General features: G+C 36.9%; 1 protein-coding gene across 10 annotated transcripts; it reads left to right on the forward strand.

Moving 5' to 3' along the window:
• Positions 1-6,041: 6,041 nt before the first annotated feature.
• Positions 6,042-17,953, forward strand: LOC18432459 (uncharacterized). Of its 10 annotated transcripts, none has more exons than XR_016060953.1 (11): positions 6,042-7,043; positions 7,714-7,915; positions 8,164-8,346; positions 8,477-8,588; positions 8,673-8,706; positions 9,571-9,598; positions 9,676-9,828; positions 9,998-12,594; positions 13,870-13,938; positions 17,016-17,165; positions 17,557-17,953. XR_016060953.1 is itself a non-coding variant. In XM_011624406.3 (10 exons), the coding sequence occupies exons 2-10, from the start codon at positions 7,845-7,847 to the stop codon at positions 17,078-17,080; spliced, it is 3,312 nt and encodes a 1,103-aa protein (XP_011622708.2). In that variant the 5' UTR covers positions 6,042-7,043; positions 7,714-7,844; the 3' UTR covers positions 17,081-17,953. The 10 variants fall into 10 exon arrangements, 6 of the variants coding, with proteins under 6 accessions (XP_011622708.2, XP_020521698.2, XP_006842625.2 ...); XR_002280611.2 differs by having other exon boundaries at positions 6,042-6,321; XR_016060955.1 differs by lacking the exon at positions 9,571-9,598 and having other exon boundaries at positions 9,663-9,828.
• Positions 17,954-17,955: the final 2 nt, after the last annotated feature.

Here is a 17,955-nt window from a genome sequence, read left to right on the forward strand (position 1 = left end):
ATCTATAAACATGCAAAAATCTTGAAAATGGACGATTCTGATCAAATAGTGGGTTTTTGAAACATTAGAACAACCCTTTCCAATAGATTTTTGTGGTGCACTTTAATTCTACATTTAAAGTTTACTCCTAAACTATTTGAAAAAACTAGTAGGGTCTGTCTTCCCCACTTAATTACCCAAAACAAAAACAAACAAAAAAACAAAAAAAATTGAAGCTTATGTAAACTGTTTCCTAAAAAATTGCATGTTAAATTGAGCACAACCCATAGAGATAGAGAGGGAGGGAAAAGAAGAGGAGGGCATTTTGTATGAAATGAGAGAGAGAGAGAGAGAGAGAGAGAGAGAGAGAGAGAGAGAGAGGAGGGAAAGGAGAAGAAGGCATTCATGGTAGTGCATGTTATGTGGAGCAGATGGAAAAGATTGGAAATTATTTTGGAGCAAGCACCAAGGTCAAGATGAAGGTGGAGGTCATTTTCTTGAGAGTAAAGCCATTCCCAAATGCCAACTACCAACTACCCCTTTGGAGAACCTTAGCTTTCAAAACAATGCTTCCAAAATAAAAAACAAAAAAAAAAAAATCACAAATACCTTCACACGTGAATATTAGTAGAAAAATACAGCTGCTTTACACGTGTGAAGGGATTGATAACATTCGTACACATGCTGAGTCGGGTCATCATCGTTCCCTCATTCCCTTGCCTTCACGGCACGCATTTTTGTGGAGCGCTTACGTGTTTCTTCTCTTTTTGTTAATTTATCCCCTTGAAAAATACATATAATTTCTTAGGTCCAAAAGGTTTTTCTTTCTCTTTTTTTTTTTTATATATAAGAGAAATGGGAATGGGGTCCATTCCAACGGTTAACATTTCAAAATGCTAAGAAAAGAACGTTGTGAGTATGCTTATTGGCATGTTTGTCCAGTTTTTAAAGGTTTTAGGACCCAAAAGATGTTATATGAAACCCATTTTTGCCTCATATCTAAAAATTTGAAGCTCCTAAAATAGTCTAGATATGTGGATAATTGACGAATTAAATTGGTATATTCATGATCGATGGTTGAGACCATAGTTATCGAGATTAGACTTAGCACTAAACTAGTGAGGGGTCTGTTGGATCATATTTTAAATAAATATAAAAAATATCAGAATAATTAGATATATCAATTTTGTTTAACCAATCAAACTGGTCAAAATCAAATGGTCCAGCCAACCAAAATTGATGAACGTTATCATATTATTGATCAAAACCAATTTTTTGCTTTAAACAAGACAAACCGAAGTGTGTATTTGGTTATAAAATCCTCTTTTACTGCAATGGTTTTCACCAATGCCCTTGATGAGTTATAGAGGATTTTACTGGAACTTTTATAATTTCATGGAACCCAACTTCCATGGTTTGTAAATTCATCATTCACTGTATTTAACATTTAAATGGCAGTTCTTTTAGGTTTATTCTTAAATATCATTTGATTTAACATGATGGAATAATATCAAGGGGCCTAATACAAGGAAATACCAAATATGCCTAGGCATTAGGGAAAGTACCCAAGCCTATCAGGCTCGGTTTTGTTCTTTTGATGTTTAAACTTATTTATGGTTGGTTTTTTCCATTATTGACTCCACTCATTTTCTCTAGCCTGGGTTTGTGGTCTTGGGCTTTGTATTTAGGGTTATTCATGGGCCCCCTCCAAACATTTCTATAATTTAATTATGACTTTACCTATATTGTTAGTTTCGTGCAGGTCAGTGTCACAAGTAACATTTGTCGAACAAAAAATAGTAAAATGTTAATTGTGTCGGAGAAAAGCAAAAAAGAATTCCTACTCCTGCAGGAGTAGACTATCCATTTACTCCCTCGAGCAAAACATATGCTAGATATACTTTTTTATGTCGAATTTCGATGATGTAATCTCTTTACTTTTTTCCCCCTTCTCCCGGATCCAATAATTGTTATCGAAGGTCTTCATTTCCATGTAAAAGCAAGCTTACATGATCTTACAAGACCAACCTTTCCATCCAAATCTATGACCAACCTTTCCTTAAGTGATCTTACAACGAACATGACTTTTTCTATTGTAAATTCGTACAGAGTAATCAACGAATTCTAGCGAAATAGAAGATCTACATGATCAAATTCTCCTGCTCAAAAGATACACCCATAGAATAATCTTAGAAAAAAAAAAAAATCGAAATAAACTTTTTACGCAGTGGAAAAAACTTATGCCTCAAGATTATTGACTAGAGACGAGTTGAAAGGGTAGATCAAAGTGTAGTAAAAATCAAAATGCAATTTTTTTTAAAATATAATTATTTAGTAATTTCTATGTGGTTATCAAAATTTTAGACTAAAAAAATCAAACTAGCTAGGTGTTTTGAACAACAAAGTAGATGCACAATGTGCTCCCGCAGAAGTATAATATATGCGCATTTTCCACAACTCTCTTCTTAACCATGCAAAAAGTAAGCTGTGTAAAAAGTGGGAAATCATCATACAATTAGCCCAAATCTGACTTTTCTACTACCGTGATCCAAAATTTCATCCAAAGCAATGTAAAATTTATAAATGATTGCCAAGTTGAAGTTTGGTGCAATTAAATTTGTAATGATTGCATTTTTAAATTTCGAGAATAAAAAGAAAGGTTTAGGTTAAAAGTTATTTGAACTTCAATTTTGCAAAATTTATCATCTCTCTCTCTCTCTCTCTGTTCAATATTAACTGCTCTCTGTCTCTCTCTTCTCAATGTTAACTGCAACATTTATACTAAAGGATTAATAAGCCGATGAACGAAGGACACGTTGATCGTATTTTACACTTTAGAAACTTATATTTATGTTATTAAATTTTTTAAATCTTATTCCAAAAGTAATTTAAAGTAAGAAATAATAATTTATCCTATTATGTGATTATGTTTGAGAATGTAACTTTTGAGATTGCCATTTTTTATACCCATAGTGCATGTGTGAGGCACTCACACGCATATGCACACCTTTATAACTGGTGTTTCATAGGTTGGACTACGGCTCTGACTCATCAGGGGGCCGGAGCCCTAGTCCATGGGCCCTTGTGTGACATGGGGATATCGGATAAATTTTTAATATGAAAGTTTAAAAGTTATGAAAAGATGGGAGGACCAAGTGTTACTAGGTATTTTTGGCATGGAATCGCTACTTTCGGTCCAAATAGACTTGAAGAAGTCAGTCAGTTTAGCAATCTTTTAAAAGAAAATTTATCTAAATACACATAAGAAATGAATTAGTTAACATTTTACATATTTTTTTTTTATTCAACTTCAAAGTACCTATCAAAATATAGATAATTAGATAATCATGTCTTGGAGTAGTTGTAGAAGGGTAAAGCATTAAATAGTTGATATGTGAAATGCTATTTTAGAAGTGTCAGTGAGAGATTGAAATCTAGTACAACGAAATAAAGTTATTAAAAACAAAAACTATAGAAAACTCAAAAAACCATGGAGAAATCTCAAAAGGTTTAAATAACCAAGAAAGAAACACATATTTTGAAGTAGGAATCATGAGTTGGTCAAAAACATTAAAGGAATGGGGTGGTGGTAGAAGGATTTTATGAGTGATTGCAGGAGATGATTAAGGAAGCAATTAAGATACTTGGTGCATGTTTTGTCTTCTTATACAGCTGACTAGTCAGCCCTAAATTACCAAAAATGACCTCTAGTGTACCTCATTAGGTGAATAGGGCACTTTGGTAAGATTCCCAAGTTTTTTAAATTATATTATAAAGAAAGATCATCGACGGCGCAGATTTAGTCCTAGATGCTTGGCATATGGATTGATTCCTTTAACGCTCAATGGACGGCTAAGCTTTACCGATGCTATATCCTCGAATCCCTACCCTTTATACAATATATATAGTAAAACTACAACCGTCCATTTAATAAGGGGATCGAGATCGAGTGGGGTAATAAGCAAAGCGTAAATCTCATTCAACTAATTCGATAGTCCAATAATCATTAGTTAGAAGAAAAAAATAATGAAATCAATTTCATTTAGTTCGATCAGTCAAAACCAATCAAATGAAATATTGATTTTAATCTTTGGACGCTAACTAAAATCACCGGTCGGCAACTCGTTCCGATAAGGCCTGATTTTAGAGCCAATCAAGCCGCCCACCCTGCGTGAGCCCGATAATGTCAACGGTGCATATGACAACACGTGTCGCCACTATGTGAGCCCAATGTGATCACGTGGCATTATTTTATTACACAACATGCATTAGTCCTTTTCTTGCCCTTTTTACCGAAATTCTTTCGTATATTACAGATGGGACTCGTCAAAGGCCCTCCTCTTCTCCCATTATTTCAAATACTGTCCATATGGAATTCCTATAATTTTCATCAAGCATAAAATCCTATATTGCTCAAGTTTTAGGACCCCACATACTAAAGTTGTATTTCTATAGTAATTTGATTTTCTAGCCTATGTGATTTGTAAATCTTGATAGCATATTTTATGAGAATTCGGATCAATGTCATCAGAATCGGGCCACAGTTACCGAACAAGCTATGACATGCATATTGCACCCAAAATTTTTGCAAGGGACTTTCGTAGGAGGCCCATCTACACCTGGACTACGAAGACTATATGGGATATTGTCTAACAAGTTATGTCCCATGCACTTCTATTTTTCAATGCAGTTTGGTTGGATTTTTATGATTTGGACTAATTTTTAGGGTTTTTTTTGGGTAGATCAATGGGGATTACGACCCCCTACTCGTTTAGGAAAAAATCAATTTTGTGAAAATGTTAGTGAGAATGGAGGTCGTGACTTTTTAACTGGCGCTTAGATATTACTACGACCATATCCCCAACCCTAGGTGAAGCCAGTTAAAAAACTTCACAACATCCATTTGGTTTTGATAATGATGTTTTAGGCCTTGTTTAGATGGACCATTCGACAATATCATGCCGATTTTTACCAAGTTGGGTGGGAACAATTTTACAGCATGTATGTCTCTATCCCTTTTCTCAATAGGAGTGTGTTGGAAAATGCCGCAAAACTAGGGCTATTTTTAATAATGGGATTGCATACTATAAGATAATTTATTTTTAATACAAGGATTACAATCATTTTTATCTATTAGATATGAAATTCAATATATGAAAGTATGTCACAATGTTAGACAAATTTTATTTTTGGACTTTGTGGCAATCAATGATGCATCCTAAAGCACCTAATTTCAAATCTAATGGTCAAAGATGATTGTGACCTCCTTGTATTAAAAGTAAATAGCCTCCTTGTATACATTTTCCTCTAATAGTAGCCAAAGAAAAATTACATACTTTTAAAATGTTATCCGGTGAAAAGTTCTAAAGGTGCTATTCAACCTGGCCCTAAAATGGCCAAAATATAAAGTTTTAGACCCGGATAAAGTTATATTTTACATAAGTTTCAAGCATTTTCGTCTAAAAAGTAAGTTTCTCATTTTCATTTATCTATTTGGATTTTTTCTCGGTCACTAAAAGCATATTTTTGCACTACTTCTAATAAAAGTAAAATCTAGCATAGCAAATAATCTATTAAAAACCATTAATAAAGGTCAGAATAAGGTTATTATGTTAAGAGTTGGGAGTATTAATCGGGGAGAAATAGGGTATATTACCATAACTCATTATTACTTTTAGAAATATGTATCTAATTTATTGATTTGAATATCACCTATTTTTAACTATTCTAACTCATGTTCACCTGTATCTCAACCGAAATTATTTTTTTTTTGTAAAAATAGGTAATAAAATAGTCCATTTATCTTTTGAATTTTGATATGCTTGTTTCATAATAACAACAAGAAAATCTGTCAAAAAACACTTCTTATTTTAACTATTTACCATTTTATTCATTTTTTTTATTTAATTAAAAAACTCTTATGAAAACACAGATGGTCATGGATGGATTGATTAAAAATCGGAGCAAGGGTATTTCCCTAATTTCTGTAAGATTTTTGGGTGTTTTACCAGGTTGCCCTTTTCCTTTATTTATAAGCGCAACATCCCGTCCGCGAAAGATTTACGGCTTTCTCTACAGTCTCAACTCTCGACTGTCCTCTTCGAACCAGGGGCTAAGTTAGAGAGAGAGAGAGAGAGAGAGTGAAAAATAGGGTGGAGATTTGAGAGAGAGAAAGAGGAGGGCTGAGTTAGAGAGAGAAAGCAGCTTTGGAGAGGAATGAGAAGGCTAAGTTAGAGGGAGAAAGAGGCAAGCCAAGAGAAATCTTAGAGAGAGAGAAACCTGCAAGAATGTACGTCAAGTCAAAGGATCTGTCGTAAATGGGAACCCTGGCATCTTGACAAGGTACTTGGTCTCCTTCCTTCAAATTCTCGCTCCTCCTCTTATCTGCTAGGGTTTTGCAACTCTTATGAGCTATGAATTTCTGCTGTATTTCTTGAACTTAATCTCTTATTATGGAAATCGGGCAATGTGTGTTGAGTATGCTCGTTAAGGTGTAGGGATTTGCCCTGGTTTGATCTGTTTATAGGAAGAATCAATTTTCTGGAAGGAGCACTGGAATCGCTGCAAAATGAGACTGACACGAGGTTTTCCCTTTGCCTAGCTGTGGAAAATGAGTATTTAGTTAGTACTGGTGCATTTCGTTTAGGAGTGTGTATCTAGTTGGTATGCCAAGGAAACGATTCATACCGAAAGGAATATGAGATGCATCTTCACATTATTGAAATGCCAGATTTACCTCCAAAACGAGATTTAGCGAGGCTTGTGAAAAAAGAGCCTGAATATTAGTGGATGCTGATATATTTTTACCAGATTTGAACGGTTAATACGAGTTTTTGGTTGGGAAAAGTGCGAAGAGTTCTTTAGAATGGAACAAATATGTGGCATTTCTTGCCAGATTTAGTTCAGGAAAGAGTTCTAACAAAGTTTCGAAGTGACTATCTGAGGTTGTGTTATCAAGATCAAGCAATATGCGGTTTAGGCGAACTAGAAACAAGGAGTCCGTAGCCCTTTTTGAAGGAATGATTTGAAGCAAGACAGTGGGTTTTCTTTCCCAGCTTTCAGTGGTAATTGTAGTTCGAGTTTGAATCAGCCACACTGTGAAATTGTTTGCAATGCATGCGTTAGATTCTATTCAGTTAGATTGAAGTATTTTTTGGATGTGTCTTTTCATGGAATTTGTGAGACAGGTGTTGTCTCCTTTTGTGTGGGGCATTGATATGCATAAGATCATAGGATTTAGCATTGGTTCTGAAGTTATTTTTGACTTATTTCCTGAATGTGAGTGATGATTGTTTAGAGTTGAAGACTTTCGTTTCGTGACATCATATCTGACTTTTCTATTTCCTGAAATTTCCAGATATTATGGTGGTGGTGTTCTTATATGAGATGTGGCATGTTGCTAGAAATCTAGGGGGATTATTCTGCAGAATAGATCTATTTTGTGCTTTATATTTTATCTAAAGTTAAACATTTTCTCACTGATTTGAGAAGTACCAGGTTCATTGATGCCAATGTGTGGAGGCATACAAGACTCTCTTTGTTATTGAGTAATTGTCGTGATAGATATCACTTAGGATGCGTTTAAGTTATGATCGTGTCCTTTTTTTTTGAAAAATAATTTGGTCTAAATTTGTTGATGTGTAATTTTTTATAAATCACAGAATATCGGGAATAATAACAAATTGAATGCAATGAACATTGGCATTGTGTGGCTAATTGAGCTGTACTGTGCAGGTCCGATCTTATTTTGGTGACATCTTTCTGGGGAATGCTGGGGAAACATGGCTATGATGCTTTGGGTGAATGGAGTATACGTTTAGACTTTGTTTAGCTGTCCTTATATAGAGTCTAAATCCTTTTTGAAGATGCATTGCACAATAACGGCAGATTCCCCCTTGGATTATGCTGCCTTTCAATTTTCACCGAAACGCACAAGGTTGGTTTTTTCTATGTCTATTTATGGTATGAGATTTAGATGAGTAGGCCTTGCTCTGTGTACATGTTATTATATTGGATCGATTTTGTCCTTTCTCTTTCCACACTAAACAGGGTGTTAACACATACATATTACTTTCATTTTTATGTTTGATTTGGTCTGGGGTTCAACAATGAGAAATATTCATTCGCATACATGTCATTTATATATGTCTTTTTCCTTTGCCAATACAATTTTTTTGTTTGCAGTTATGAGGCATATGTTTTTGGAGAAGGGAAGTCAGAGAAACTTGCTGAGGGACCTTTTGGGCCTCTAGCGGCGCACTTGCCTGCCGTGAAAGAGCAGATTGAAGGATCTGAGAATGTCATCAGGTTGCAGCTACCTGAGAGCCTAAGTGGTGCGCCATGGTTCACGAAGTGCACTTTGTATAGGTCTGTTTTTTTAGGTTCTATTGCCTTCTTTCATTTTCATTTCATGTAGAAAATAATAGTCATGATTTTTCACTTCAAATATTAGTTGAATTTAAATATTCTCTTGTAAGTTCCTTGTCGTTTTGTGTAGGTTCCTGCATATTGTAGGGAAACCTGAGGTGCTGAGGAAAGCGGGTGCTATTGAAAATGAGATGGCACAGTTGGAGGAGGCAAGAAGGTTCCATCTCTCTCTTTATGCGAAGGTACAGTGATGTGCATTTCCAAATTTCCCAGCATACATTTGTATGTTGTTGGAACTAATGAAAGATGCATTATATGTTATACAGGGTGGACAAGATCATGCGTCAAATGGGGCCACTGGTATGTCGTTAGGAGAACTGCAATTGTATTTGATTGATAACCACCGGAAATATACATTTCTCAAAACAAAAACCACGGGGAATATTTATTATCATTGTTAGAAGGGTGCGGTTTATATAATGGAAATCTTTTTGATAGCCTTATAATAAATTTGCATCTTTATTTATAAAGTTTAGAGCTTTAAAAATAGTGTGGATCGAGAGATCTATGGAAATTGAAAATCTTGAAAATTGACGGTCCAAAATGCATTACAAAATACACTATTTCTAAAATTTGAAATCTATTTTTTTCTCACATCCATGCATCTTGATGTTGAGATGGTCAATTTGGGGGTGACCTGACAAAACATAACATAAGCTAAAAAAAATTGAAAGGGGGTTTTGGGGGCGGACCTAACTAAACATGACATAAGCTAAAAAAGATACGTTAAAAAAAATGAAAGGGGGGTATTAGGGGTGGATCGGGCTGGCACCATTCCTTCCTAGAATCAGTTTGGTTATGGTTGATTCCCTGTCCAGACTGGCAATTCCGAATCTGGATCACCAGTTTTTAAAACTGTATTCTCATCACTTTCATAAGTGCCATTGTATTGCACTGACATTGTTTAGGTTAATTGTTGGTAGATGATTTAACTTACCATACATTTTTTAGGCTGATTGCATCCGTACTCTTTTTGTTAGATGCATCTCTCTTGTTATGAGAGTCTATGTCTTTTGTTTTATTGTCTGGACTTTCTCAACAAGGTTTCAACAATAGAATGTCTCCCGATCAAACTGCTCGAAGTGTTTATCGTGTTAACAATATCTTGTTCTTATTGTATGATTTCTCTGGTCATTAATGATTCCTCTTTGCTTGCTTTAATAGATGTAAGCTGCTCGTCTGATGCTACCAAGTGAGTATCTTTTGATTTCCTTTTTTTTTGTTTGGTGATATGTTCATGGCTTTCCTGATGACAGTGAATGCTGCCAGGAATGAACTACTGCGAGCAATGGATGTGCGTCTCCTTGCATTAAGAGGAGAACTGATTGATGCTTTCAATCTAGCAGCTGGAACTGCATGTTCCTTTGGACAAATTGCTCATCTAGTAGAATTTGCTCAGCATTTTGGAGCAACAGATTTAAGGTAAAAATCTCGCCGGTTCCTGTCTGCCTCCATTTACTCAAATTTGAATTTCTGGTAATTAGCATCCTTTTTTAAGTTGATTCATTGATGGTGTTCATTGGGACCATATTTCCATATCATGGAAATGATATGGAAATAATTTATATATCTTGCTTTTGGGGTCTTGCAGGAACTCATTTTTGAAGTACTTAGCTCTGAGCGAAAACAACCAAGCAGGTGATTCAGAAAAGAATGATACCCTTAGTGTCATGGAAAAATCAGATATCCATGCAACAAATGAATTTGAGCAAAGATCATTTGGTTCTCTTGCACCAGCTGGAAAACTCCAGGAGGGAGAAATGTATCCAAGATGTGGAGTATCTCCGGCAAAAATTGCAGAAGTTGAGCGCAAAAGTCCAACTGAAAGTGAAGAATCCTCTAATTCAAGTGAAGAAGAAAGGTCACCTGTGGAAAGAAGCCGGCCTATGATAAGGTCTGCATCCCCGAGAAGGTCAGCATCACCAATGCGTCGAATCCAAATAGGGAGATCAGGATCTCGGCGCTCCACTGCCCTCACCATTAAAAGCCTCAGTTATTTCCCGACAAAAGAAAGGATTTCGGTGAGCCGAGAAACTGGCGATGCAAGTGGGGATGAAGAAGCAGCAGATCAGCCCATAAAGAAGCCCGATAATTTGGTGAGGAGGATGAGTGTCCAAGATGCCATCAATCTCTTTGAGAGTAAACAAAGAGATTTGAGCTCGGATATTCAGAAACGGAGGGCATCGACAGAGACTGGAGGAACATCTCTGAGTGCTAACAAGGCTGTGTTGAGGAGATGGAGTGCTGGAATGGGAGATAGTGCCACACAATGTGAAACCTCTAACCAAGAGGTTTTCTCAACCACTCAAGAAGTAAAAAATGATTTGGAAGAGCAGAAAGAAACTGGGGCTCCAACTGATTTTGAGGTAGTGTTCAATCCTGGGAAGCAAGATATGGTTAAGGCTACTGAAACAGTAAGTGATTTTACAGTGCAGAACAAGGTTTCTGATGCTGGTGATTCTCCAAAGCCCCAAGACGCACCAACTCAAAAAACTGATTCGGCAGAATGGAATCGACAAAAGGAAGCAGAGTTGAACCAGATGTTGATGAAGATGATGGGGAGCCGGCCAATGGGTCATCAAAATCAGATTGGAACCAATAGAAACCAGGATCTTCTTGGTGAACAAAATAGGGGTTTCTATGATCATTACAAGGAGAAGAGAGATGAGAGGCTTAGAGGGGAGAATGCTGGGAAAAGAGCGGAGAGAGAAGCCAAGTTCAGAGCAATGCAAGAGGCATTGGAACAAAGGAAAGCAGAGATGGCGAGTAAGAGCACAGGTCCCTCTGCCAAAACTGGCACGCCTACTTATGCTACAAAATCTCAGAGAAACTCATCACCTTCAATGCAACAACCCAAGAGGGAGGTTTCGAAACCAGGTCCCATAAAGAAGGCATCTCCAAGGGCCTCACCAGTGACCTCTACACGTGGTGCTACACAACAGTTGGCTTCGCCTAGAACTATTGCCCCTAATAAAACGTCTACTACATCTGCCACTACACCAACACGCCGGAAAAATCAATCTACACCACCGTCTGTTGCGAAACCTGGGCGGAAAATAGAGAGAGAGCCTCAACCCACAAAAGCCGTGGTTGCTCGAAAAGAAGCTCAGACTGATAGTACCAAGCGGGGCTTGAAAAGCAAGATGGAGAAGGAGAAACCATCAGGAGTGAGAAAGAGTGTTCATGGTGTGATTGCTGCAAAGGCTTCACCTGATTCTGCAACTGCTCAAGCTAAGCCAAGCTTTTACAGTAAGGTTACCAAGAAGAGCAGCGTAGTGCCTCTTGAGTCAAAGCCTTTCTTGAGGAAAGGGGCTGGTATTGGGCCAGGCATTAGCAAGACAAAAGGTTCGACCCAAACTGATGATCTATCAAAAAGCCCTGAAACTCCAGCACAACCCCAGGTGACAACAGTGCCTACTATCGATCAAGTCGAGGCTCCCCTATTGCCAGATCCAGGAGAAGCCCAAGCAAGAACCCTTCCTCCGGAACCCATACTTCCTCCAAATGAACCCGATCCTATGCCTGAGCTGGAGCCCGAACCTGAGCCTGAGAAACCTCTTAATAGCAGTCATAATTTTGAAAAATTGGCCATTTCAGACCATTATTCATCTGTTACAAAAAATAAGGGAGGTGAAGCTGTTCAATCAGTGGAAGAGATCACTCCTTATAAGGCTGACGAGGACGTGGCAGCTGCCCTGTGGGCTGAGCCTGAGCCAGAACCCCCTGTGGCTTGTGATACCAGCCCAAAGGTTATGGCAAATCGGGGAGCTTTTGGGCCTGCAATTTCAAGTCCACGTGTTCGTCACTCTTTATCACAGATGCTTAGGGCTGATAGCGGTGAGGCTGACCTCATTAGTGAGTGGGGCAATGCAGAGAACCCACCGGCTATTGTGTATCAAAAAGATGCCCCCAAAGGGTTAAAGAGGTTGCTTAAGTTTGCGAGGAAGAGTCGTAATGAGAGCATAGCGAGTGGGTTGGCTAGCCCTTCGGTGGGCTCTGAGGGGGAAGATGATGGAGAGGAGGCAAAGGGAGTGGGGAAGAGGCATTTGGATGCGATGGCACTGAGGAAGTCCGCGGTGCAAGGAAGGGGGTTTGGGTTCGATAAGGCGGTTTTTAATGAGAGTTTTGACAGTGGGAGTTCGAGCAAAAGGTCTGTGGATTACCGTGGAGCCCACGATCTTATGCAGGGTAAGCAACTTCTCTCTCTCTCTCCCTGTCTCTCTCTCTCTCCTGCCAGGTGAGAATTCAGACTTAGTTTAGAACTAGTAATCGATGTTAAAAAGATCGACTCGGCCAAGGTACTCAGACCCTGGCCGTGGCGAGTAACTCGGCCGAGTTCATGTCATGTTTAAAAAAAAAAATAACAAAGGTAATTTAGGTTTCTATATAATAAGGTACCCATTCTTAGCATCATTATCCAAGTAGCGTATTGGTAAAATGGTTGGAGACTTAGTAAGAGGTTGCAGGATCAAAACTTGTCAATTGTGGATGTCATTTTATGACCGCATACTTTTTTAATTAAAAAAAAGTAACCCATATTTTTTAATAATATGACTGCGTACTTTTTTAATTAAAACAAGGAACCTGTATTTTTTAATAAAAGAAAGGAACTCATTTTTTTAAATTTAAAAAAGGAACCAGTATTTTTTAATAAAAGAAACTCATTTTGGGAGGATTTGAACCAAATTGTGATTGCGTATTTTATTAATAAAAAAGAGGCGTATTTTATTAATAAAAAAGAGGTACTCCATTGGGAAGATTCAAAATAAAAAAGAGGTACTCCATTGCGAGGATTCAAACCAAAAACACATGACTGCAGAAACATGCGTAATACCCAATAAACTAATTAGAAGCTCAATGAACAAAGTTGTGGATGCATTATAAATATAAAAAACCGGAACGTGGTACTCAGCCTCGCCCATAGGCCGTGGCCGAGTAACTTGGCCGAGTCTGAGTCTCCTCGGCCGAGTCTAGAAAGGCTGCTAGTGATTCTACTATTTGGAATATGGCCATCTGACCAATTAGAGCCCTATTTAATGGTCCGTGGGTCTTGTTATGGAGCTAGTGTTGGAACATGCAATTTAGGGAGAACTCTGTCAAGGAACTGGTGAAAGTTTTTCTTGAGTTATTATTCTGAGCTTTTCAATTTGATTGAGCGAATTCCAGTGATAGTTGATCATATACAGTGGATTCAAAAATATTTTATACTGCTATATAATCAGATTATTTCTTTAAAATTTCTTGCTATGGCTGTCTGACATTCTTATGATAGCTGCTGTATAATCTGCTCTAGTCTGGTTACACCCTTTAACTATGGGCCTTTGGCCAAAATTGGCAGGATTTTGAACTGACTTCTTATGAAAACAATCTGTTATACCATTCTTATTGAATTATGCCTAGACTTTTCCATTTCTATAGCATGATATTGGTTTGAGTGTTTACTGATGTCTGTTCCTTTTTCAGCTCAAACGCACATGGGAAGCTTTGCTGGCCAGAACTCTTCACTAAACCAGACAACAGCTTCAACTAAAGGTTAGTTATCCTTACAACGTCCTCTTAAACGCTCAAAGTTGTGTCCCTTCTCTTTCAAAATCCTATATTGTACATAGCTATCTGTAAGAAGGAATAAAATGAAGGAAGATACTACATGACGCCTATAGGAAAAAATTAATAGTGATTTCGTCTACCTTCATCACCGTCCAAAGTTCATCGCACGGTCACAGTTGTCCGGTAGTGTTTCATTTTTCATTTTTTTTTACAAATCGGAAAGATCTGAAATTTAGAGTGTGTGTTCATCTAAATAGACGAATCTATAAAAAATGTCAAAAAAATATTTTACATGAAATAAATTGATCAAAATACTCCCGAAATGTTTTAGGGGTATTTTGGTTAATTTTTTTTGAGAATTACTTTTTTTATATTTTTATTAGGTGCGCCTCACTAAGATGTAGACACGCTCAAATTTCAGATCATTCTAATTTGTAGAAAAAAAATAAAAATTAAAACACAATCAAACAATCGTGACTATGCGATGAATTTTGGACGGTGATGAGGGTAGACGAAATCACTGTTCATTTTCGCTTATAGGCGTTGGGAAGACTTTTCCTAAAATGAAAGATCCGTGTATAGTGACGCGTTAATTTTAATTCAACTATGGATGCCAGCTTTCTCATTGGAGGAAAGCTTGAAAGGCATGTGGCTTATTATGTCGGAAAAGTATACAAAGAGACCATTTACTTTTAGTACAAGGAGGTCACAATCACTCTTGTCCGTCATATTTCATCAGGTGGTTCTAAGCATTGTTAGAAAAACCGGCTGGTTAGAACTGGAACCGGTCGGTTAGCTCGGAACCATTAGGGTTCTGAGTCTGGTTAGGGGCAGTTTTGCTGATCTCCTAGCCTAGGGTACAACCCCAAAAGTTTTCAGGCCCAAAACCAGCCGGTTAGGGGTTGAACCGGCCGTGTTTTGGTCAAATCGGCTGGTTTTTCAACTAACCGTCCGGTTAGTGGATATAACGGGTTTTATAAACAAATAACGATATAGTTAAAGTAATGCCCATTATTTTTAATTGAAGCTGTTATTTGATGCAAGAATTCATAGGTTGATTTTTTCCATTTTTTTTTTTTTTTTCCTACCATTTTTTGGCGTTTTTCATGCTTTATGGCCGTAAAACACTATTTATTGTCTGTAAAACAAGCAAATTCGAATCCAACATTGAAGATCAAGAGATTTTGTGGATTGTAATGACGGATTTTCACGCCTTTTGAAATTTCCGCCATTTCATCAATACCACCTTCGATAGCTAATGGTTTTTGCTGAAATTTTAGGGTTTTTAATCCTAATCAAGTCATCTATCATATATCTCTTTCAATTTGTTCAAAAAACAAAAGATTGGGGGTTGATTTTGGCCCGAAGAGTTGTTGCCCGAAGAATCTGTGTTCGATCCAAAAAACAGATTTTGGATCGATTTTTTTGTCGTTTTTTATCAAATTGATTTGTGTATTTTGATCATCAAGGCTTCATCTAAAACATAAACTAGGTTTGCTTATTTGTTATTGAGTAAATATTTTTATATAAATTTTTTTCTTGCTCGATTATGCAGATCTGAATTTTCCACGATTTTTCCAATTAGATGGAAAAATACCGAATATTTTTTATGATTTTTGGTGCATTTGAAAGGGTGATCGAAGCTTTTACCGTGCTTGTGTGTTGATTGTTCGATTATCCAAAATTGAGGGCTGTTTCTTGCTTGAAATGTTGCTCAATTTTACGAGTTTTTGAGAAATAGATTTTTCAAAAAATAAATAAATTTTACTTTATAAATTTATTATTTTTGATGAATATGGGAACTGTTTTTTTTATTTTTCTTAATAAAATAATGTTTTTTGATAAAATTATTTATTTTGATTAAAAGATGTTGTTTTGATTTATATGACAAAACCTTTATGTGTCGGCCTCTCTACCTTGTGACATCTTGTGTTTTACAAATGAAATTCTAGACGAACATGTAAAAGTTGGTGGATCAATTTCCTTTCCTTTGTTTCTAATTGTGATTAGCAGTATCTGGAGTGCATGTTTACACTGGGTAGTATATTTGCGGTAAGGTGTTGGAAACTTATTATCAGGCTTCTTTCTAGGAAACAAAAAGATTTATGTGACCTGCTTGGGATAATGTACATGACCATAGTATTCAAATATTAATTGATAAAAAGTTGTTTCAATACTTTGTTTTGTAAGATAAATGTATGTAATAAGATATTATAAGTTCAATCTAAGTTTTTCTATTTTTTATTTTATTTTTTTGGGAGTTTTTGACCCACTTAAAAAAAAAATCTACTTGACTGGTTAGTCTCGCTGTTTGAAAAAGCGGACCACCCAGCGCTTAGGCGGCCGCTTGTACCCATCTAGGCGGCCGCCCAGGGCTTGCATCCCCCAGGGGCGGGGCGGAAATACGGCTCTTTGAGGGTATTTTTGGGTCATTTTTTTAATACTAAAGGGTGAAAATTGTGGGTTTTAGGTTGATTTGAAGCCTAAAATTTTTTTAATACTAAAGGGTAAAATTGTGGGTTTTAGGTTTATTAGAGGCTATTTTAGAGAGAGAAAACCAAAAAAAAATTCTACTAGGCCATCCAAGTTCTGTGCACCTGTCTAGACGCTGCTCCCAGCCCCATGTTCGTTTAACCGTTTGGGTTTGATTTTGCAAATACTGGTTCTAGGTCAACCGTTTCGGTTCGATTTTGCGAATACTGGTTCTAAGTGTCATAGACCAGAATTTCACTTCAAAACGTACCCCAAGCCAATTCAATTTGACATCTAAAGGCTATGAGTGATTATGGCCTCTTTGTAATAATGGTAAATGGTCTCATAGTATACAATCCCTATTATATTTGTGTGACTGCGAGAAATTAGCTAGTTTTTTATTTTTTTTTTCGTTTTTGTGATTCTTTTCACTTATTGTTTGATTGATCACTTCATCTGCTATTAAATTTTCCTTTTTTTTTTTATTGTGATCCATTTCACTTAATATTTTCCTTTTTATCTGGATTTTCCTAGCCTTTTAAGCTTCAGAATAATTGCTGAGAGGTATAGACTGACAACTATGGATGCAGGAAGCCGATCGTTCTTTTCACTGTCAACATTTAGGAGCAAAGGAAGTGAAGCAAAGACCCGTTGATACCTAATAGACAGATGCATATCATGCAAATGAGAAAATGTTATAGGTTAACACCTCATACTCTCTCTCTGGGATAAGCAAAAAGGTCATGCTCTCTCTCTTGCTCGCAGAGATGCCAAATTTAACGTTGTTTTCTTAATGGACACGGTTTCCATGCGGCCAGCCCGCTTATTGTAGAAATGCGGGCTTGGCACTAAATATATCTTTGACATGGAGATCGTGAATATGAAAAAAGAAAATTTGAAAACTAGAAATAATTAGTATATTGAGAAAACATTTGGACCGTTCGTTACACTTGTTTTTAGATGGACCACCTATTTGCATCCATCTTAAAGATGGATGCTTTATACCTCTGGACCGCATATTGTAGAAATGCAGTCCACCATGAAACCATTTCCCTTTCTTTATAGGTACTTTGTTTGCTGTTTAAATGCCTGATATCCAGAATTTTATTTATTGCTGATACGCGGGATTAGATGGTTGTAAAAGCAGCATATAGAGAAGACAAATCAAGTGAGGCCCCCCGCAAGCAACCATGATTTAGATACATGCCAAAAGAGATACACTGCTCTCTCTCTCTCTCTCTCTCTCTCTCTCAATCTCTCTAATTTTTCGGCTTTTTGTTTTGCCTCATCTTTTTGAGCTTTCCATGCCCATTCGTCCTATATGTTATATAGATCTGAGCCTCTTCTGTACATGCATTGTACCCAGTTCTACCTCATGCAAGACATTGCCAACTATGTGTTCATGCTATAGGGCTAACCAACAGTTTGTGATATGTATTCTTTTCCTTTTAATTTATTCTCCTGAAATGTGGTTCATGATTGGAGCATATAAGTGATATTTACGAAAGATGATACTCTGTCAAGCAAATT

Source organism: Amborella trichopoda, chromosome 8 (assembly GCF_054954075.1).
Source record: "Amborella trichopoda isolate Santa Cruz 75 chromosome 8, AtrichopodaSantaCruz75HAP2 v2.0, whole genome shotgun sequence".
In the NCBI taxonomy this organism is placed as follows: domain Eukaryota; kingdom Viridiplantae; phylum Streptophyta; class Magnoliopsida; order Amborellales; family Amborellaceae; genus Amborella; species Amborella trichopoda.